A 23,612-nucleotide genomic window follows, 5' to 3' on the forward strand; every position below is an offset into this window, starting at 1 on the left:
CATAATGGTTTCCAAGGGCTTTATATGGCCTCCCTTCTCTATAAAAAGGAGAGTAGTCCTTTTCTTGTGGCATGCTTGTTTCAAGCTCTTTTTTAAATATAAATACATATTTTTTATGTTCTTTTGTTGCCTATTAGTGGCATTGGATTGTGTTTGTGTCTTGACCTATATCTAGTCTTAGGTGGTGTTCCTACTTGTTTATTTTACAAGCCCCTAATAAGCATTTCCTAGTATTTCTTGTATTTCATTATAGGCAACGGTGCGACGTCATACTTGACCAACTGTTACCTCTTACAAAAGGGAACTAACAAAGACATCGCTACCTTTATTGACTGAGACCAAGATGATCCGGACCTCAACAGCAAGGACCACAGCTGTCAACACCCACAACTTCCAAAGAAACTAGAGTCCGTTTAGGTTTTTTACTAGGTAGATCGCATCTGTACCTTGATTCTATCCGTGCAGCCGTTTATAAATATGACCATCATAGTCAACGTCAAACCTGAACCACATGAGGTCAGCTATATGTTTACATACAGCACAGACCAGAGCCTGAATACCGTAGATAATGAATCAAGGTAGTATCACGCCGGACCTTGGTACATCCTGCACTGAACATGAAGGTAACAGCACGTGGATGTCCATCGAATCTGCATAGTGTAGGCTTGATGCTGGTACATCCTCGACTGAACATGAAGGTAACAGCAGGTGGGTGGATATTCAATGTCCTGAGACTCCTATTGAAAACCTTCCATCAACCATAGGGAAGTTTCACAGCATGATACGATGCTTGCTTCACCGGCATGATCCGCTCTATTTACGACAGCTACCTTGGTAACACACGATGCCACTCATCCCGCACCCCATACATGCCATGAAACAAGCAGCTGCGTGTTTTTGCAATGATCCAATCAAATAGCACTGCAGCAATACTACTACACTCAACCACCAATTTAGAGCTCCAACAAAAGCAGCCGAAATTGTTCATTATGCACCTCATTTGACCAAGAAAATGATGGTTAGCCAGGGTACTGCTCTGACATGGGCCAACCATTTGGTGAGCACCCAGTTGAAGATCCAGACCTGATCCCCCTCTTGGTCTGAAGCTGCTTCCGGATCGCTTCTTCAGTGGCAAGCATTTCCTGGATGCTCTCGCAAGCCAGATTACATAATTCATCAAGCGGAAGCACTGGGAATGGCTCCTCAATCAGAACGCCAACCTGTACATAGGATGTCATAAGATTAAATTTTACCAAGATAAACAGCTGAGGTAATTGAGGATTCAGTTGGCAGATAATATCAAACAATTTGGTAGCATAAATTGAAAAGATTATGATCGAATAGAAGATTCTATTGAAGAATTTCAAGAGAAGCATGCATAATTTACTCGGAAGCCAACACGGGATGATGCACTTGATAAGAGTATCGTGTCCAGGAATTACGTGTGGCAATAGTTGGCATGTTCAAGTCAGTAATATTGAAAGGGAGAATAGCCATATCTAGCTACAGGCATTACACGCAGACACACACATGAGAGAGAGAGAGAGAGAGAGATTTTACTTCTAAGAGAATTCTTAAATTTTGAGAGTTCAAAAGTTACTATAGCTAGAGCAGCCAGTAAGAAATTCAGATCAATCCAACCTGACTTAAAATTTAAATACCCACAGGCTTAATGCCCAAGCAAAAACACATACTCGGCATCTCAATTAACAAAACATTAATCACAACCCAGTTGTCATAAGTTGAACTTGCACAAGTCCTTGTCACGAACTTAAGTTGAAGACTGAGCCACCAAGGGCTGAGAACACAAAAAATAATGGATATTATTGAGGAATAATCCCTTTGACAATGCTGACAATGAGTGGGGGCTAACCCCATATTTATACACAAAGAAAAGGCTAAAAAGAGCCATTGGGACCAAATTTTCTCATCCACGTGCTTTTGATAAATTTTCTCAAAACATGTCTTTGGAAGAATCTTCTCAAAGAAGGTCAAGTCGAATCTCTAAAGCACCAAATAGATTTGTGTCTTATGAAACTTTTTCACCACATTTTAAAGCTTGTCTATTAGCTCTTCACTCCTTTTATGAACCATCCCATTATAATAATGTCAAACAATATGCACATTGGAATGAAGCTATGAAACATGAACTTAATGCACTTGAAAACTCAAACTTGGGAAATTGGTAATCCTCCTCAAGGAAAAAAACCTATAGGATGTAGATGGGTTTTTAAGGAAAAACAAAAAATGATGACTACTTAGAAAGATATAAGGTTAGATTGGTTGTCAAAGGATATGCTAAAAAATATGTGGTAGATTATAGTGAGACGTTTGCCCCGATAGCTCGAATGACAAGTGTTTGAGCCTTTATTGCAATTACTTCTATTAAAAAATGGCATATTTATTAACTTGACGTTAAAAATGCCTTCTTAAATGGAGATCTTAGTGAAGAGGTTTATATGGATCATCCTCTTAGCATGAATTTAAATGAAAAAGTTTTGAAACTAAAGAAAGCATTATATGGTCTTAAACAAGCTCTCAAAGCTTGATATGATAAATTTAGTAATGTATTAATTAATTTGGATTTTTTTTGCTATACTGACACTGCTTTCTTTGTTAAGAAAACAGGTGATTCTATTATAATTCTTCTTTATGTTGATGATATGATCATCACAGAAAGTGATAAAGAGGAAGTAAATGACATCAAGTCTATCCTAAAGAAAACTTTTGATATGTCCGACTTGGGTTTTCTAAGGTATTTTTTAGGTACTGAGGTGGCTTATTTACATAAAAGATACATTTTATCTTAAATGAAGCTGGTTGCGGACATTTGTGCTAAGTCGGGGATTTCAGATGATAAGAAATTAGAAACTCCTGAAGTTATAAATGTCAAATTAAGACTTAAAAGATGGTGTTCTACTTGATGATCCTACAATTAATTGGATCTCTTACTTATTTGTCCATCACTCGACCGGATACTACTCATGTTGTCCATGCAGTAAGCCAGTTTCAGCATACTCCTAAGACAGTTCATATGTCAGCTGTCATGAGAATTGTGTGATACATCAAGAATACTATCTCAAAAGGGCTTTTCTTATCCTCTTCTTTATCTTTTAGTTTAATTGCTTACATTGATGCAGATTGGAAAGGTAATGCCAATTATCGAATCTCAACTACATCTTTTTGTATTTTCTTAGGGGATTCTCTTATTTCTTCGAGGTGCAAGAAGCAGCAAAAAGTATCTTTGTCATCAACAGAAGTTGAATATCGTATCATGACAACTACAACCATGGAGATTGTATGGCTTAGAAGTCTTCTTTGTGATATGGGGATCATTATCTCAACTCCTTTAAAGATGTGTAGTGACAACAAAAGTGTGATCTACATTGCAAGCAATCATATGTTTCATGAATGCACCAAGCATATTGAAATAGACTGTCACTATGTTAGAGATGAATACCTCACAGGAACTATTACATTGCCTTATGTTACATTAGAATATTAGTTGGCTGACTTTTTCACCAAAACGCTTCCAACTCCTAGTTTATTGTTTCTTCTTAGCAAACTTTCGGTTTTCTCCCCGTAAAGTTTGAGGGGTGTTTATATATATATATATATATATATATATATATATATTATTTGTATTTATACCAAAATACTCGATAGGGGTATTTTGGTCCTTTCACAATGTATTTTTAAATCTTTTAGGTTTTGCTTTTTATTTTCTGTTTTTTTTGTTATTTATTCATTTAAGTGACCATTGGAGGCCCCACTCAAATAGACGTTGGGGTCCCCAACATCTATTGTGGAAGCCCCAATGGCCCCCTCTTTAGTGTGTTCTCTTCTTGTATATAAAGGGATCTCCCCCCCCCCTCATGATTTGTATTTTGGTCCTTTCACAATGTATTTTTAAATCTTTTAGGTTTTGCTTTTTATTTTCTGTTTTTTTTTTGTTATTTATTCATGTAAGTGACCATTGGAGGCCCCACTCAAATAGACGTTGGGGTCCCCAACATCTATTGTGGAAGCCCCAATGGCCCCCTCTTTAGTGTGTTCTCTTCTTGTATATAAAGGGATCCCCCCCCCCCCCCCCCCCTCATGATTTGTATTGAGTTCTCTCACATTCTCTCCTTAATAATATTCATTTTTGCCTTTTGGCATTCACCCCATAGTGGGTTTGTGTATTTTGCATATTGAGTGCTTGTGATTCTCGATTCTTTATTGAGCTTTTGTAGTTTCGCATATCTTATTACATCTCCATTATCAATTTTCATCTTTGCATTTATCACTTTAGGAGTATCTATTCTTTTGTCATTAGTAATTTCAGACATGTCAAAAATTTCAGCTACAAATTTTGATTGAGACTGCAGATATGCTCGAGGGGAATATGCAACCTTAATCCCTAAGAAAAATCTGAGAAAACCAAGGTTAGTCATTTCAAAACTTTGCTTGAGAATAAATTTAACTTGATTCACTCCCTGTTTATATGCTCTAGTTATGATCACATCAACATAAAGTAATAAAATAACAATACTTGTAACGAAATTCTTAACAAATAAAGCATTGTGACTATAATAGAAAGTATATTCAAGCTTAAGCATAACAGAACTAAAGTGATCATACCAAGCTTTTGGAGCTTGTTTAAGACCATACAAAGTCTTTCTAAGGCATAAAACTTTTCCCTTAGGAACATTATATCCAAGGGTGGATCTATATATACTCCTTTTAAATCACCATTTAAAAATGTATTTTTAATATTCATTTGATAAATTGGTCACTTCCTAACAGAGGTTATGGCTAAGAATTCTAACAGTAGTCATACGTGCTACAGGAGCAAATGTTTCATCGTAGTCAATATCATATTCTTGAGCATATCCTTTAGCGACTAACCTAGTTTTATGTCACTCTAGAGATCTATCACTTTTAGTTTTGACTTTAAAAACCCACCTACATCCTATTGATTTCTTGTTGGTTAGTATATTAGACAATTCCCAAGTTTGAATTTTTTCTAAGGCTCTAATTTATCCACTCATTGCATTTTGTGACTCGGGATGGTCCTTTGCTTGATTATGTGGAAGGTTAAAAGTATAAATAATTTTTTGCTAAACAAGCTCTATAGAGAGGTTGGAAAGATTCATATAATACAAATCTATATGAAACTCTACGTGGTCTCTCTGAGTACCTAATTATTGTGTTTTCTTGTTCTTCTATGGTTGAATATTTTTCAAAAGCACTTAGTTGTTCATTGTCTTGTCTTCTTTGATATTTAATGACATTTGAATGATTATGGGGCTCACTGGCTTGAGATTCGTTGTAAATTATTTTATTAATGTCTTCATTTAGTGGGGATATCCCTAAAAGCTTGTATTTATTTTCATCTTTGGATAAGATAGTATCAAAACCATTTTTTTGTTCTAGAAATATAACATTCTTATAAATATAAAGTTTGTTATTTTTAGTATCATAACACCTAAATCCTTTTTGGCTTTCTACGTATCCTAAGAATATACACGGAATTGCTTTAGGAGATAATTTATCATTCTTATGGGCGAGAACAAAACATCTACACCCAAAGACCCTTAGTCTAGGATAATCAGGAGAGAGTATAATTTTTTTCATATGGTGAAAGATTTTGAATTTTCGAAAAAGGTGGCCTATTTATAAGATATACGGAGGTAAGAGCTGCTTCAACCTAAAAATATTTGAGAACACTTTTAGATATAAGAAGAGTTCTAGTGGTCCTATTATGTGTCGATGTTTTCTTTCGGCCAAACCATTTTGGTGGTGTATCAGCACATGACCTTTTGTAAAACCCACGTTTTTTTCAAAAAAACTCGAACTTGGGTCGGATCCGGATTCGACCCGGATCGGTAATACCCATTAGGGTTATATGAATGCGACGCAGGGGAGAGGGTCTTTTAAACCCTTTGCATCGCTTTTCCCCTTTCCTCTCGATTGAAAAGGGAAACCCTTTGAGGGTTTCCTGAATCTCCCCCACCCCCCCTTGTGCACTTTTCATCTTCCCTGTAGCAGCTTCGCCTTTGCCGCGTAAAATCATCGCAAGGGGAGGGGAGGCCCGCACCTCACAGCTTTTTCCTCTTTCCCTCGTTCTTGCTCCCTGCGTGCGGCAGCACCAGCGACGTCGGACCCCTTCCAGGTATGTTGTGTCTCTTTCTCTCTCTCTCTGTTTTATTCTGGGTGTTGCCGGTAGGCCGGCGACCATCCGCAGTGCCTCTCTTTCCTCTCTCCCTCTGTGATTTCTCTGTATTGCCAGGAGGCCGGCAGGGGGCCGGGGGCCGGCAGCCACATGTTGTGTCTCCCTTTTTCCCTCTCTCTGTGTTCGTCGGGAGGCCGAAGGCCCCTGCCGTGCCTTCCTCCTTTCCCCTTTTTCCATTTGGGGCTTGCCGAGGGTCGGCAGGTGGCCGTCGGCACCCCTGCCGCCCTTGCCACCTTTCCTGTGACCGTCGGGGGGCGGCAGGTGGTTGATGGCTCTCCCCTGCCGACCTTTTCCCCTCTGTCCCAGCCAACAGGCAGGTGTGATACCCCTGCCTGATTTCCTTTTTTTCCGGTGAAGCCAATGGGGGGGACCATAGTTTTTTATTGATCCTCGTGGCACGCAGTGCGCTAAAGCTGTGGCACCCTATGCATCGCTGCGGCGCATGGTTTGTGCGGCTGCGGTACTTGTGGTTGAGGTTGCGTGCACTTGATGCGCACAGCTGCGACACAGTGCACAACAATGGCTGCGGCAACACATATTGCTCTCTGTGATAGGAAATGGGGGCTCCGTTAGTCCAACAGGAGCAGTGGGTGCTCGTCACCCTGTTCTGGGGCGTTGCAAGTTCAAAACCCAATGGTGGGGTTGGATAGCAGGTCCGGGCTCGCCTGGTGACCGAACCCGCACACGCAACCTCCCTGTTCTCCTCTCTTCCTTTCTTTTAGTCTTTTCCCTGCTGTGATTTTCTCCCTATGCTCGATAGACACCTCCGACGACCCCTGATTGAATCGTTCCTCGCCATCGGCATCCCTGTGCTTTTTCCTCCAAGCATCAAACTCTAAGGTACGGGTTCTTTCTTCTGATTCATGCAAGAAATCGAATATTGATTCGATTTCCATGCAATATTTAGTGCAAATCCATGGTTAAAGAGTGAATCTATGTGTTCACTCTAGATCACATGGATGAGGATCCATATATCCTCTTTTATATGAGTGTTTTCGGTCCTTAACATATAAAAATTCTGTGTACGTTTTTTTTTATTTGGTGATAAAAGCATGATTTAGAGTTGCTTTCAATGATAACTGACTTCTATGTATGTCTATTCTCAACACCGGAGACTTGGCTAATGCAAACTTAGTTGTTACTCTTTGTCTTAGGACTGGTAGGACCAAACTGTTTCAGGTCTGCATTGTCGGGTACATTTCATTCATGTATGGTTTTAGATTAAATAAAAATCTCAGTTTTTATTTAATTGGTTAAATATGAATTTAATTAAGTTCAAGATTTATTTAAATCTGAGATTTAAATTGAATGAATCTGGATTTTTGTCAAACGATTTAAATATGAGATTTAAATTATAAATATGTATTTTTGTTAACACGATTTAAATATGGGATCTTGTCAAATGAATCTAAGTTTTTTCTTAAATAGGTAAAATCTAGGACTTTGAATGTAAATATGATAATTTTCTAGTTATGGTTATAAAACCTAAATTACAGGTTGTGGATAAACCTCTAATTATTATTTTTAGAACCTGGTTGTGGTTGGCTATGTTATGAACTTGGGTTTAGCCAAGGATGTGAATATGTGTCTTATTCATATAAAACACATTATGCTGAGTTAAAAATGTTAATACCTGGTTTTTTTCTTACGCATAAGTCTACATGGTATTGAAGTGTGTCTACATGTGAATGGTTACATGAGTGTTCACATAGTTATTTTTAGCGGGTATTGCAGAAAAACATGCATACAAATACTAAATGAAATCATGCATTTGACATGAATATGCGAATCAAATCAAAGACATGCTTATGAATATTTTTGTGGCATACACATGATACATGTTTGCATTTCTGAATGTGCATATAAATTTCCAGAATGTGTGGTATGCATGTATTTTGGTTCTTGAGACATGTCAAGATTTGGAATTATGCATATGCTTTGACTTGATGTGATGTGCTTAAGCATCATACTATATGAAGTTTGTTTCAAATGCATGTGCATACATGCATTGATGTGTGTTTCGCATGTACATAAATGCATGAGTTGTTCACTTGTCCCAATTGAGATGATTCATGAGTGAATGCATGTACGTGGAATGATTTTATAAAGGCACATGCACATGCAGATGCACATGAATGGCGAACACATGCATATAAATGTGACATATCATGCACATGGCTAAATTAACATATATAAATATGCATTTGGAAGCATGTTGACATCATTGCATACATTGCAAGTTGTTATGGTTTTTGCGTATGATGCATCGATGGTCTAAATGAATCATCACAGGCCTGAAGAGCCTTGAACTTTGGTTTGCTTTTTCTTTAATTGTTTAAATACATCGCAAAAATCACATTTATTTTTATTGTACTATATTGCACTGTTCTATGTGTTTCCACGGGCGGGACTCCCGTGATGGTTCTCGCAGGGATAGATGTGAGCTTTTGCCTTGTTTCTGCATGTTGAATTGCAAAACTCAATAATTGGCTTTTAATAAAAAGATAATGAATAAGAACAGTGTAATATTCGTTCTGCATCTCCCATCTGAAGAATGAGGATCCTAAAGATCCGGTCTTGGGGAGACTATAAGGATAAAAAAACTTCGTGTGCTTTACTTTGACCCTTGAACCCGATATTGAGGTTCTTTCTCCTGGCCACGGTTTTAGAGAGTCTGACACTTTACCTGCGGTGGTGTATTCGACACAGTTGTTGTTTTGGTATACCAAGGAAATGACACTTGTGGGCGTGGAGTGTCTCTAGTGTCCCCGGCATTAGATGTGGAGGTCTAATATTCCGAAGGTGATTCGGTCGAGGGCTAAGTTTGGAACCCAGTAAATAAAATGCAAATTGTGTGTTAAGCTACCCTGAGAACCTAACTTGACCTCGGGGATTTTACCTGTTTGGTGTATCCGCGGGTAACGAAAATTAAAAAAAGAAACTTAAATTGTATCATTTAATAGGACATGCATATGGAAAAGAAAAACATTAAGGAAAGATAAAAAAGTGTCCATGCATTGCACATAAATCATGCATATTCATGCTATGCATTAGAACATGCATATGTTATCTGTTCCCTTAATTGTTATATGTTGGTGGATGCATAATGTTTAATCTTTAATGTCTTGCTTACTTAAATTGTGATCTCTGTTATTGCTTAAATGATTCTTCATGCTTAGAAATTGTTTCCTTTTGCATGAATGCTTAAATTGAATTATGTAATTGTCATCATTGCATTCCTCTAAATTATTGCATAAAATCTTATCTGTATTCTTTAGCTCACTTATTTCATTAGAAGTACATGTAACGACCCCAACTAATACCCTTTGAAAAATGCAAATTTTTTTCCATATGCGAAAAACATCCCAAAGACCCGGGGTCCTCACAGTTCAAATTTCATCTGGATAGCCCAACACCACAAAAGGACTTACAATTATCACCCACCATAATCAAAACAGACCTATTTATTTATGAATAAGAGTGAATTTCAGAGACAATGTTTACTCAAATGAAGATAAAGCAACAACTGACTAAGCAAGAAAACTGAAGAGAACAGTAAAACTAAAAGATAAAAGAAAGAGCCTCTGTCTACTCGTGAAGATGTCAAGACCCAAGTGTGACTCTCATGCCTTCCAACAACTGTCGACTTCACGGATCACCTGTTCCTTTGAAAAACCAACAAAGTAGGGTGTCAGAACCGAAATTCTGAGCACGGCTACTTCTAAAGAAACCAGGTGAAACAAAGAACATTGATAAGATTTCATGTAATAATTTGAGTGAGTGCAGATATAACAATTTGCAGTGTTTAAGAAATCATGCATCCAACAGGTTTCATATACTCACTGGGAAGGAACAGTAAAGCAGTAGCACATAGCAAGAACTAATTAACCAAGTCTTTCAGCATACATTTAGGAAGTAAATAACATACACCCACCATCATATCATGATTTAGAGAACAATTCAAATATGCATGATCTAGTGCATAACAGGAAAATGCATGATTTTTTTTCAATGCATGAATCATTTTATTATCTTACCTTTAAGTTCTCTTTTTCCTTTCCATATACATGCCCTATTAAATGCATACTGTTGAGAATAAGTGGTTTTATGTTAAGTTCTCTTATATTAGAGGTTTTCTGAAATTTTACTCTTATAAGGATTTAGATGTAATTTCTCTTTTTTGTCTCTCTCTATTTAATATAGAGAGAAGCCCTAATCATAATTAAGTGATTGAGTTTTTCTGTGCAGCCGTCTCTCTCTCTCTCTCTCTCTCTCTCTCTCTCTCTCTCTCTCTCTCTCTCTCTCTCTCTCTCTCTCTACACAGGTGGATGCTCCTTTCTACATGGTATCAAAGCTAGCGATCTCGGGAGCGTGATCACGAAGAGGACTGATCTTCACCAACGAAAAAAATTTCAGACTGCGAAAAAAAAAAATAAGGTTTGTTGTTGCACTAGTGTGGAAGATCTGATAACAAATCTGGGATGTTACCCAGATCTGTCGTCAGATCTAAGGATGGATGTTACCCAGATCTGTCGTGATCTCCTGGAGCTGTAAACAGTTTTATCTGTTTTTTTTTTCCGTGGGATTTTTTTATCTCCTGTCGTGATTTTCTGGAGATAGACGAGTTCCTGCTGATGCGTGCCTGCTGTGATTGACGTGCCATGATTGACCAGTTCCTGCTATTTGGGTAACGCAACAGGCTTCTGTGCTGCTGTGTCGCAACCGAGAGTTGTTGGGCCACGCAGCAAGTGTTTGTGATATTGTGTGCCAGCCGAGAGTTGTTCCCTGCTGTTTGGGCCACGCAGCAAGTGTTTGTGATATTGCGTGCCAGCCGAGAGTGTCATATTTTCTGTGCTGATTGTGTGACTACCGTGATTGTGCTGATTGCGTGACTACCGTGATTCTGAATTTTTTTTTGTTTGCTGCGTGTGATCGAGTTATGATTGATCTATTTAATTGTTTGAAGACTGATTGGCAGTTATGCTTTATATGTTTTGGGAACATCAGTTGTCGTATTCATATGTGTTGCAACTGAATATTATTGTTGGTCGTGGTGTGTTTGGGTGCAGCAATGGTCTTAACTCCCTGTTGGGGTGAGTTGTGTTTCGTGTTGTATTAGTTTCAGCTATCCATTTGTCGTGGAAGCAGCAGGAGTGATTACCTGCTGGTTGTGGACTGTTTTGGTGGAAACAGCAGGGCTGATTCCTTACAGTGGTGGAAAACTACTTGAATACTTGTTGTTCTAGTGAACAATATGGCTGAAAATTCGAAATATGATTCGAAAATGGAACAGATTGGGGAGTATAAGGCTTTTGCCAACCCCTTCTCATATGGATGTTCCGTTAGGTTGAATGAGACCAACTATGCCCGATGGTCCAGAACGTTTATGATGTCAGTATCTGGACATCGTCGAAAACACATTTTGTTGGAAGGCGAACCCTATGAGAAGTTGGGAAAATATGTTACTTGGGATGAAGATAATGACATAGTTATGTCATGGATCATGAATAGTGTCGAACCCCATATTGCAGATGGATTGATCTACTATAATTCAGCAAAACTAATGTGGGACAATCTTCGCGATACATACTCACAAGAAATGAATGTGAGTCGTATCCTGCAAGTCGAACAAGAAATATATAATTTGCAACAGGGAGATCAGACCTTGGCCCAGTACTATGCTTCTGTCAAAGCTGCGTTTGAAAGACTTAATGCTCACAGGCCTCTTTGTTGCTCGAAGCAAAAGGATCATCAAGAACAAACCATGGTTGCTTGTTTTCTTACAGGTCTTTCTTCAGATTATTCTGTTGCAAAAGTTCAAATGTTGACTGGATCAGATGTTCCCACTCTTGTTGATGCTTATAATCGTCTGAGTAGACTTGCGATCTCTCTGCCACAGTCTCAGCCTGTAACTCAGTCATCTGCTCTTGTTGTCCCATCTAGTTATGGGCGTGGAAATATTCAAAATATCAGAGGACGAGGACGTGGACGTGGTATGGGAGGCAGAGGAAAGCTTCAATGTACATTCTGTGGAAAATCTGGACATTTAGAAGATCGTTGCTGGAATAAGCATGGTCGGCCAACATCTTCTTCATCAAAGTCATATACTCCTAAAGCAAATGTGACTACTCTCGAGGCAACAAATGTACAAAAGAATATCGCTGAAAATGAAAGTAGTATCACCCTTAGTCGTGCAGAATATGATGAGCTGATAGCTCTTCGACCTTTGAGTTCCACTCCTCCTGTAGCTGGTGTTGCATATTCAACCGGAAATCATCTTTATCCGACTGATAGTAAGTGGGTTATTGACTCTGGTGCTTCCAGACATTTGTGTGGAAATTCACATGTTTTTTCAGATCTTAAGGATGTTAAGGCTCAGCTTGGAGTCTCCTTAGCCGATGGGAGCTCCTCCCCGGTTGCTGGTCAGGGAAATATTTCTATATCCTCCTCATTACAGTTGAATAATGTTCTTCATGCTCCAAACTTTCCTCAAAGTTTACTCTCTGCTAGTTGCCTTATAAAAGAAAAAAACTGTAGAGTAATATTTGATTAAATGGGTTGTCATTTTCAGGATTTGCTGACGGGGAAGAAGATTGGTGGAGGCTATGAAGAAAATGGAATTTACTACCTACATCATCCAATGGGTTCTGTTCATGCTGCAGTGGAACATTTATTCAGTCCTGTTCAGTGGCATCGTCGTCTTGGTCATCCTTCATTGTCAAAGCTTTAGTCGGTCTTTCCTCAGATTCCTTCCACCACATCATTTCAGTGTGAAGCATGTCAGTTGGGCAAGCATCATCGAAGTTCGTTCTCTTCTAGTCAGAGTTAGTCTAGTAATAAAGTGTTTGAACTTCTTCATGCAGATGTATGAGGTCCTAGTAAGATTCCTACTAGGACTCAGTGTCGTTATTATCTTGTTATTGTTGATGATTTCTCTAAGTTATCATGGGTATTTTTAATAAAAGAACGATCTGAAGTCCCAAGTCTTATCAAATCCCTAATTCTTGAAATAAAAACTCAGTTTGAATCTATTGTCAAGATTGTTCGCACTGATAATGCTCTCGAGTTTAAATCAAAAGGTCTGTTACAATTTTACCAAGATCATGGCATCCAACCCCAAACTTCTTGTGCCTATTCATCTCAACAAAATGGGGTGGTTGAGCGAAAACATCGGCACCTCCTTGATGTTGCCAGGACCATTATGATTCAATCTAATGTTCCTGCGTTATACTGGGGTGATGCGATTACCACTGCTTGCTATCTGATCAACCGCATGCCTTCGTCTTCTGTGGGTGATCAAATTCCATTACATATCCTAAAACCTAATGCTCCACTTTTTCCTTTATCACCAAAAATATTTGGATGTGTTTGTTTTGTACACAAACTTGGCCCTGACCGTGATAAATTAGCCGCTCAAGCTACAAAATGCATATTTATCGGTTATCCCAAAAATCAAAAGGGCTATCGATGTTATGATCCTATTTCTCGCCGAGAGTATGTCAGTGCGGATGTATCTTTCCTGGAATCCTCTCCATATTACTCTATTTCCGGTTCCCCGCTGCAGGTTGATCCAACTGAGTCTTTTCCATTACCTATACCTCCTTTTCCTTTGGAATTTGTGCCCTTATTACCAAACCAAACTTCATCCTCTTCCAGATTTAATAATCCACCATTGGTATATGTGCGTAGAGCTCCACTTCCGCAAGAGCCTTCATCTTCTTCTTCTCCTAAGGTAAGTTCTACTGACAATTGTGATCTTCAGGATGATGATAACAGGCCTATTGCTCTACGAAAGGGGACAAGATAATGTACCTTATATCCCATATCTCACTTTGTCTCCCATGCCAGAATTGGACATCAGATGAAGTCGTTTATCTCAGCCTTATCTGCTGAAACTATTCCTCTGAACTATCAACAGGCAAAACTTGATACTCGCTGGAAGTTGGCTATGCAAGAAGAAATGACAGCTTTAGTATCTCAGCATACCTGGGATCTAGTTGATTCTCCAGCAGATGCTGACATTGTTGGATGTAAATGGGTATATACAATAAAGTACAAATCTGATGGTTCTATTGAAAGGTACAAGGCCAGATTAGTCGCGAAAGGGTATACTCAGACATATGGAATTGACTTCTTTGAAACCTTTTCTCCTGTTGCACGGATGGGTACCATCCGTCTTGTTCTCTCAGTAGTTGTTCAGCATGGTTGGAGCTTGTGTCAATTAGATGTGAAAAATGCATTTCTATATGGAGATCTATCTGAGACTGTTTATATGCAACAACCTCCAGGATTCGAGGTTGAGGGGGAGTGTCAGAAGGTGTGCAGATTGAGAAAGGCGATTTATGGCTTGAAACAAAGTCCTCGTGCATGGTTTCAAAAGTTGTTTGACGTGATGTCAAGCTTTGGCTTTAATAGATCAGCAGCAGATCACACTTTTTATAAAGAAAACTAGCTCTGGCATAGTTGTTATGGTGGTATATGTGGATGACATCATTCTTACAGGAGATGATGTGAAAGCTATTGAAGCCACAAAGGCTCATCTTCAAAAACACTTTGTTACAAAAGACCTTGGTTCACTCAGGTATTTTCTGGGTATAGAAGTTGCTAGAAGCCGTGAAGGGATGGTTTTGTCTCAACGGAAGTATGTTCTTGACTTATTAAAGGAAACAGGCATGTTGGGAGCTAAACCAGCAAATATTCCCATGGACCATAAAGTTCAATTGTTTGAAGAAGGGTCAAAACCAGTTGACAGCAAAAGCTATCGCTCCCTAGTAGGGAAGTTATTATATGTAACTGTGACCAGACCAGATATTGCTTTAGCAGTAAGCAAAGTTAGCCAGTTTATGGACAAACCAACTGAGGTACACTGGAATGCAGCCATAATGATTCTTAGATATCTAAAATCTTCTCCTGGAAAAGGGTTATTGTTCAAGAAAGGTGGATCTCTGGAGATAGTAGTCTATTCTGATGCTGACTATGCTGGATCTGTAGTAGATAGAAAGTCTACCACAGGATTCTGTGTGTTTTTTGGAGACAACTTGATTTCATGGAGAAGTAAGAAACAAAATGTGGTTTCTAGGTCGAGTGCAGAATCAGAATATCGGGCTATGGCCCAAAAAGCTGCTGAATTGATATGGGTTCGCACTGTTCTTCATGATCTTCAGGTGAAGGTTTCCTCTCCAATGACCATGATGTGCGATAACAAAGTGGCAACATATATAGCAAACAATCCTGTCTTTCATGAGAGAACAAAGCACATTGAGGTTGATTGTCACTATGTAAGAGATATGATTCAAGCTGGTCATATCACTACAAAATACCTAAAGTCGGAAGACCAAGTTGCAGATATGTTTACAAAGCCTCTTGCTAGGCCAAATTTCTCCAAATGTTGTGACAAGCTGAGCATGATTGATATATATGCTCCAGCTTGAGGGTGAGTGTTGAGAATAGGTGGTTTTATGTTAAGTTCTCTTATATTAGAGGTTTTCTGAAATTTTACTCTTATAAGGATTTAGATGTAATTTCTCTTTTTTGTCTCTCTCTATTTAATATAGAGAGAAGCCCTAATCATAATTAAGTGATTGAGTTTTTCTGTGCAGCCGTCTCTCTCTCTCTCTCTCTCTCTCTCTCTCTCTCTCTCTCTCTCTATATATATATATATATATATATATATATATATATATACACACAGGTGGCTGCTCCTTTCTACACATACAACTTTAAGTTCCTCTTTTTAATTACCATTGCTCGCGGATACACCAAACGGGTACAATCCTCGAGGTTAAATTAGGTTCTCAGGGTAGCTTAACACATAATTTGTATTTTATCACTGGGTTCCAAACTTAGCCCTCGACCGAGTCACCTTCGGAACATTAGACCTCCACATCTAATGTCGGGGACACAAGGGACACCCCACGCCCACAAGTGTCACTTCCTTAGTACCAAAAAAACAGTTGTGTCAAACACACCACTCCCAAGTAAAGTGGCGGACTGTCCCTAAAACCGTGGTCAGGAGAAGGAACCTCAATATCGAGTTTAGGGGACCAAATTTCAGCACACGGAGTTTTTGTATCCTCACAGTCTCCCCAAGACCGGATCGCTAAGATCTCCATTCTCTACATGGAAGATCCCAGAACACATATTACATTGTTCTTATTTATTATATTTTTATTAAAGTCAATTCTTTAAGTTTGCAACACCATATGCAAAAGTAAAGTGAAAACCCGCATTCTCCCTTGTGGGGGACCCTTACGGGACTCCAGCCCGTGAAGACAACTAGAACAGTGTAGTAGTGTGTCATACCAACTTGTGTGGTTTAAGTGATGCAGCCAAAACATATGTGAAAAGAAACCAAACACCGGCTCTCCAGGTCGATGATGGCCCATTTAGACCATCGATGCATCACATATCCAAAACCAAAGTACTGTTTCATTCATAACACTAGGCCAAAGTGTCAAATACATGTGCACTCATGCAAAAATAAACCCAATCATAAGCATGTCATTTCTCAATCATATGCATCATTACTATGTGTGTTATCTACACCGCATACGTGTATTCACCAATGCATATTTCCTTTGAGTGTGTGAGTGTGCACATAAATTACACATACTCATCATGTAATAACCGAAAATTTTATGCAAATTTTTATGCAATTAAGTAGAATTCATGTGTTTTGGGCCTAGGATCCGCTTCCCGGATCCATAAGAATCATATCTATGTTAATTATTATTATATATATATAATAATAAAAGTAAAGAAATAAATAAATTATTTTGGGTTTGATTCACGGTTGGACCCATTTGGATCCAACCTGTGGATCCACCTTTATAACGTGATTGGATCCACATTCAAAACCGGACTCGAATCCACGTTCATTATGGATCCAGCATTAAAGAGCCAACCCGGATCCACGCTAACAGCGGATCCATTGTCACGGGTCGCGGGGTTTGGACCCAGGCCCGGATTGCACCAACAACGACTTTAAAAAAAAGAAGAAATCGTGCCCTAACACGATTTCTGCAAAAGGGGAGGCGCAGAACCGTCAGGGGTAAGGGCTTATCCCCTCCTTCCTTTTTGAAAAGGGGAGGGGGTTCGTCTCTCATTAAAAGGGGGAGAGAGTCTCGCCTCTCTCTCTCTCTCTCTCTCTCTCTCTCTCTCTCTCGTCTCCCTCTGCGCAAGCCATCGACGATGCCCTGGAGTTCGCTGGAGCTTCGACGCCATGGTCGACCATCGCGATTGGCCCTCCTCAGCGTCTCTCGCTGGCACCCTCGCTACGTGTGACTGGGTCGATGCCGCCGGCCCTGCCGAGCCCTTCTCTCCCTCTCGGTCTTCACCTCCTCTCGTTGTAGCAGCAACCATCTCGCCGGAAAAATGTAGATTTTCCTGTTTATTTTTCTTTTGGGTATTCTGTGGGTCAAGCATACGATGCGGGTGCAGTGAATCCCAAAATCCGAAAGGGATTTTTGGGTATTTGGGTTTTTAAGCCACCAAAAATGCCAAATCCCTGATTTGGGGATTATGGATTATCGATAGTAGGAGTTATTATGTTTGGTGTGGATTTAGGTTTCGGCTGCTGTGAAAAATCTAGATGTTACAGGGGTGTTTGAATAATAGAGAGGGGTTTTTCAGATTTCTGTTAAGGGCATATACCCTGATTCTTGATAACCGTGACCTCCCAATTTTATTTCCCTAATTGATTCCTGAATGTCCATTTTATTCTGTTAAATCATTGAAACTATCCACAATTAGTTACAATGTTATGTTACTCCTACGAGAGGGATCACGTTATTCTAATTTCACTGTTGGAGTGTTGTAAATCCAAGTCGATTAACCTTTGTTAATATCAAGAAAGGGATGTTGTGTAAACACAAAACCCCTCCTTGTGTGAAAAAGATATATATATATATAGGACACCTGATCAGTGTGTTACAACTATGGAACCTATATTATACTATCTAAAATGAATTCAGGTTCAAATTATTTTTTGTCTGAATTAGTGTAAGTTCTGAAAATTTAATACTTAAAATGTCTAAATGTTGTGATTCGTTTATATGCATAAATTTTTAGTTGAGTTAAATGTCTTTAATCAACCTTGACATCTATTATTTGATAGTAAGGTTTATCTGGCAACGGTTGGAGTTAATTACATTCAGTTTGTATTCAAGTCTTATAAGTATCCTTGTCTGTATTTCTGCAGCACACTTACATACCTAGTTCATGACAATTTTTGTTATGCACATTATTGTACACGTACCTTCACACATGGGTATATTACTTGTAGAATTTTCTTTCACCACTTTCTTGTTCACATATGAAAAGAACTTCCATAGCGTGTACATCTGCATTTGGGTGTTGGAGCGTATTCAGTGCTACTTACAGTGTTATGTTGTTAGACCGAGCCGGTGTTCGGCTGGGTATGAGCTGGATGGTTTAGTAGAGAAAAAAAACATGGAGATAAGTAACCACACCAAGATACATGGTGTGCATGTATGTTGATTTAAAATTCTTTCACAGGTTTTCTTAATTTATATATGTAAAATTTTCTCCTGTGTAGGTGTGTAACTGTTTCTTAATTGTTGAATGTTTTAGCTGCATACTTGCTCAATAATCATGCTTCCTATCAAATATATGACTGTGTAATTGTTCCTATAAAATATATATATATATATATATATATATATATATATATATATACATACATTAATGGGTGAGTAACTGTCCAGCCTCAACAGCACACACAGGCTGGGCTGGGCCAGTGCAGGTGCTGTCAGGCCCCAGCCGACGGGGTCGGCTGGGCTGGCTTAGTTATCCAGCCTGTTTGCCAGACCCAGCTGACTGGTGTTGGTTGAGCCTGGTTGGGACCTCAGTCGACTGGGTTGGCTGGATGTAAACCTCTTGATGAAGCTAGACCTTCATACTTTAAATACATTTGTAAATATATATAAATATAGGTGTTAAGAATCGGTATTTGCATGTTGTCTGTACTTTACCAAATTATGCAGAAGATAAGCATGCACTTAATAAAATTTTGAGTTGACAATCAGGTGGAGCTTAATAGAAATTTGTGTTGATGGGCATATGACATTTCCAAACCGAACCAGTGCCTTGATAGTTACACACATTTGAAAGAAAATGTGCATTGACGTTTATTTCAATGAAAAACATGCATTGACAAGTACGTGTGCACATGATGGGAATATAGAGTGGTATGCTTATGCAATTGTTGTTAAGATCATGGAATTGACATGTGCTGGGTTGCTTTTCATATATGTTTAATTGCATCACCTAAACCACACAGGTTATTACTCAGATCATCAGTGTATGTTGAAAAACTTTGGGTTTTGGCACAGGGCAGTGTCTAAGCATGCGCAGGGCATACATAAATTATTCAATGTTAACAAATTTGTGTTGATAACTCTATTTGTTATTATGTACGTAAAGTTGAGTTTTGAATATTTAATGACACGTGTTAGCATGCTTTATAGTTTGTAACATGTGAAGATATTTGATTTCTGCAAAGTTTGTTTGGTACGAGTGCGTACATGGCATCGATGGTATTGGCATGTACAATCTTGCATAAATGTCCTCATGTGCTTATGAAATTTTTGATGAATGCATGTGTGTTAAGTAATTTAATGAAAGCACTTGCAAATGGATGGTAAACACATGCATATGGTTGTGGTAGCTTATACACATTGTTAAATTGGTACAAATGAATGCGCATTTGGAATCCTGTTGGTATCATTGCATAAATTGCATATTGTTATGGTTTTTGCATATGATGCATCGATGGTCTAAATGAATCATCACATGCTTGGAGAGCCTTTAACTTAGGTTTGTTCTTTCTCTAATTAATTAAATTGCATCGCAATAATCATAATTACATGATGGTTTTAATTGTGTTGTTCTATTGTTGCCACGGGTGGGAGGCCGTGAAGAGCTATGCATTGGTGAATTGCGAGCTTATGTTGTATGTTGGTTTGCAAATGTGATTTTATTGCTCTATATTGCATTGTTCGATGTGTTTCCACGGGCTGGAGTCTCGTGATGGTTCTCGCAGGGATTGATGCGAGCTTTTGCCTTGTTTTTGCATGTGAAACTGCAAAACCCAATAATTGGCTCTTAATAAAAAGATAATGAATAAGAACAGTGTAATATACGTTCTGGGATATCTCATCTGGAGAATGAGAATCTTAGAGTTCCGGTCTTTGGGAGACTGTGAGGATACAAAAACTCTGTGTGCTGTAATGTTGTCCCATGAACCCGATATTGAGGTTCATTCTCCTAGCCACGGTTTTAGGGAGATTCTGCCACTTTACCCAGGGTGGTGTGTTGTTCACAGCCGTGAGATTGTTATGGTACCAAAGAAGTGGCACTTGTGGGCGTGGGGTGTCCCTTGTGTCCCCGACATTAGATGTGGAGGTCTAATATTCTGATGGATGGTGTGGTTTCCTGATATCGGTCGAGGGCTAAGTTGGAACCCAGTAATCAAATACAAATTGTGTGCTAAGCTACCCTGGGAACCTACTTGACCTCGGGGTTTGTACCCGTTTGGTGTATCCGCGGGCAACGATAACTAAAAAGAGGAACTTAAATTGTATGCATTTAATAGGACATGCATATGGAAAATGAAGACCTTAAGCAAAGATAATAAAGGAATCATGCATTGCTCATAAATCGTGCATATTCATGTTATGCATTAGAACATGCATATGTTATCTGTTCCTTTAATTGCTATATGTATGATGGATACATGTTTAACTTCTAATGCATGTTAAATGCTTTGTTCTACTTGATTTGTAATTCATGATATTCATTGGTGTTCTTTTATGCCTAATGAATGTACCATGGGGTATGAATGCTTACTTGAATTATGTAATTGTCATAATTGCATTCCCTGAATTGTTGCATGAAATCGTATATGTGGTTATGGGATACTTAAATGTTGCTATTGATGTTACTTGCCTGTTAGCTTCTAATAAATTGTTAAATGTTGTAGCGTAGTCCTTTAGTTATTTCTTGTATGGGTTGAAAATCACATTCGGCACTCACACCACATACTTGACACATGATATAGCAAGAAAAATTACAGTAATTCCTACTTAGACAGTTGTAGTCTAATTCCTATAAATTTTCAGGTGAAGAGTTGGATTTAGGAGCGGTTGCGGGATGAGGCTTCGATCAGGATTTTGGATTTACTGTTTCGAGGATAGTGTGAGAACTCTGATCTTAATTTTCATTGATATTGAAATGAAAAGAATGTTTTGGTCTTGCTCCATCTGTAATGTTCTAGAATGCTTAGCCCTATGGTATGACTGGTTTCCGCTGTATTGAAAAAAAAAATCCTCAAAATTTGGGTTAAGATTTCGGAGCGTTACACATCAAGCATACATGCTCACAAAAATATCAATAACCAACACATGATCGCATTAATGACTGCATAATCAGGATGATGCAATACCAAGATAACATTTTGCATCTCCACCTGTCAAACGTGTAAGTTTCTGCATTTCCTAGAGAGGTTGGTGAGGCTTACCAATCCCGGACCCGCCATCCTCCTAGCTAAATATCCAACTCAGTCCAGCCGACTGAGCCAGTCAACCAACCAAACTATACACATATGTTGTAGGAACAGAACTGAAAAAAAAATCAAGCATAAGCAATATTTCCATTTATTTCACATGAATGGAATTAGTATGATGGACAGCACTAATCAAGGCCAACGTAGTTAGCTTAATGCACGTGTATCAACAAGCATTCCAATTGTCTATCTCCCGATTTCAGTGTCAGAACAGCCCACACATACTCAGTTATATAACAGGAATATTATCTTCTGTTCAGCCCTGAAGCACCCCATAGAAGTGGGTACCTAAACATATTTTCCCAGTCAAGAATTTCAGTTGGGCACCATTATCAACCTATCACGAATGGACAAGATTAACATAGAATCAACCACTACGAACACAATTACATACCTACACAGGAGAAGATTTTACCTATATAGGTTAAGAGAACTTGTGCCTGAATTTTGAATCAACATATGTGCTTACCATGTATAAGTGAAAAAATATACTTATATTATTCTCTTCTTTTTTTCTATTCCATTCCATACCCAGCCAATTCATGTCGGCTGGGTCTGGCAGCGATTACATAGGTCTAATCCCAACCAGGGTCTCTTCTGAATGTGTAAAAACAACCTTGTTTTACGATCGAAATTGTCGATCCACCCAAATCAAGCTTCACTCAGCGTGAATCGGTGTTCCGGAGAGACAGATTATAATGTATCAGCCCAGTGTGATCTCAGCCCAAGAAAACAACAAGAAACACGCAGCCCCACCTGACAGGTACGCCCAGTTTAAATCCTAAACCGAAAATAAATTTGGAGTGTGTCATGGTAGTCCGACTTAGGTACACATTCAAACACCAATCGTTGGAACCAGAATCAGCTTGAACACCCTTTCAGTAAATAAACGTGGATCTAATCCAAGAACGTGATTTCAAACCCAAGAACACAATTCCAAGAATACGATGCCCAAATTGAAACAATGAAATCAATTTAAACAAAAACTGTGGTCTCAACAAAGAGGAAATCAGTTCCTTTTTTTTTATTCATTAGTATACACAAAAAAATTTTTTCTTAAAAGGAAAGGGGAAAGTAGACGAAAACAACCAATCGAGCCATGGAGAGCGACCCATGGTTCGCCCTCCATGTCTCTTAGGGCACACAGCCATTAGGTTCTCTTTTTTTTCTTAAAACAGTAAAAACACAAAAAATACAGATAGTTCAATCGTTGGAACCAGAATCAGCTTGAACACCCTTTCAGTAAATAAACGTGGATCTAATCCAAGAACGTGATTTCAAACCCAAGAACACAATTCCAAGAATACGATGCCCAAATTGAAACAATGAAATCAATTTAAACAAAAACTGTGGTCTCAACAAAGAGGAAATCAGTTCCTTTTTTTTATTCATTAGTATACACAAAAAAATTTTTTCTTAAAAGGAAAGGGGAAAGTAGACGAAAACAACCAATCGAGCCATGGAGAGCGACCCATGGTTCGCCCTCCATGTCTCTTAGGGCACACAGCCATTAGGTTCTCTTTTATTTCTTAAAACAGTAAAAACACAAAAAATACAGATAGTTCTTGTATTACTCAAAAAGGGTTCCCGTGGACCCTCATCTCAAAGAATTACACGAGATCGAAACCACATTCGATCCCTCGCCTAGATCCAAGAGAAGCACCGTACCTCTTTCGATGGCATTTTCGGTGATCGAAGACAGTCGTTGCGGGAGAAGGGTCGGCTGAGGGCAATCTCCCCACTATCGAACTCAGGTCGAGGGGAAACAACAAGGAAGAAGAAGGAGCTCCGCTTGACAAGGGTGGCGTGTAT

The 23,612-nt window shown here is 38.8% G+C and overlaps 1 protein-coding gene across 3 annotated transcripts in view; it reads right to left on the bottom strand.

Annotated features, from left to right (window-relative positions):
* Positions 1-391: 391 nt before the first annotated feature.
* LOC149845057 (voltage-dependent chloride channel 1, chloroplastic-like) overlaps positions 392-23,612 on the bottom strand; it is a 71,216-nt gene continuing 47,995 nt past the window's right edge. For 2 of the 3 annotated variants that reach the window (XM_089997443.1, XM_089997445.1), the window contains one exon: positions 392-1,220. In XM_089997443.1, the coding sequence (XP_089853569.1) occupies positions 1,020-1,220 (201 nt within the window). In that variant the 3' untranslated portion in view covers positions 392-1,019. Of the gene's footprint in view, positions 1,221-21,765; positions 21,857-23,612 lie in introns of those variants that run through there. The other variant, XM_089997444.1, reaches the window with a different exon arrangement.

This window comes from Nuphar pumila, chromosome 2, assembly GCF_984573655.1.
Source record: "Nuphar pumila chromosome 2, dmNupPumi1.hap1.1, whole genome shotgun sequence".
Lineage (NCBI taxonomy): Eukaryota > Viridiplantae > Streptophyta > Magnoliopsida > Nymphaeales > Nymphaeaceae > Nuphar > Nuphar pumila.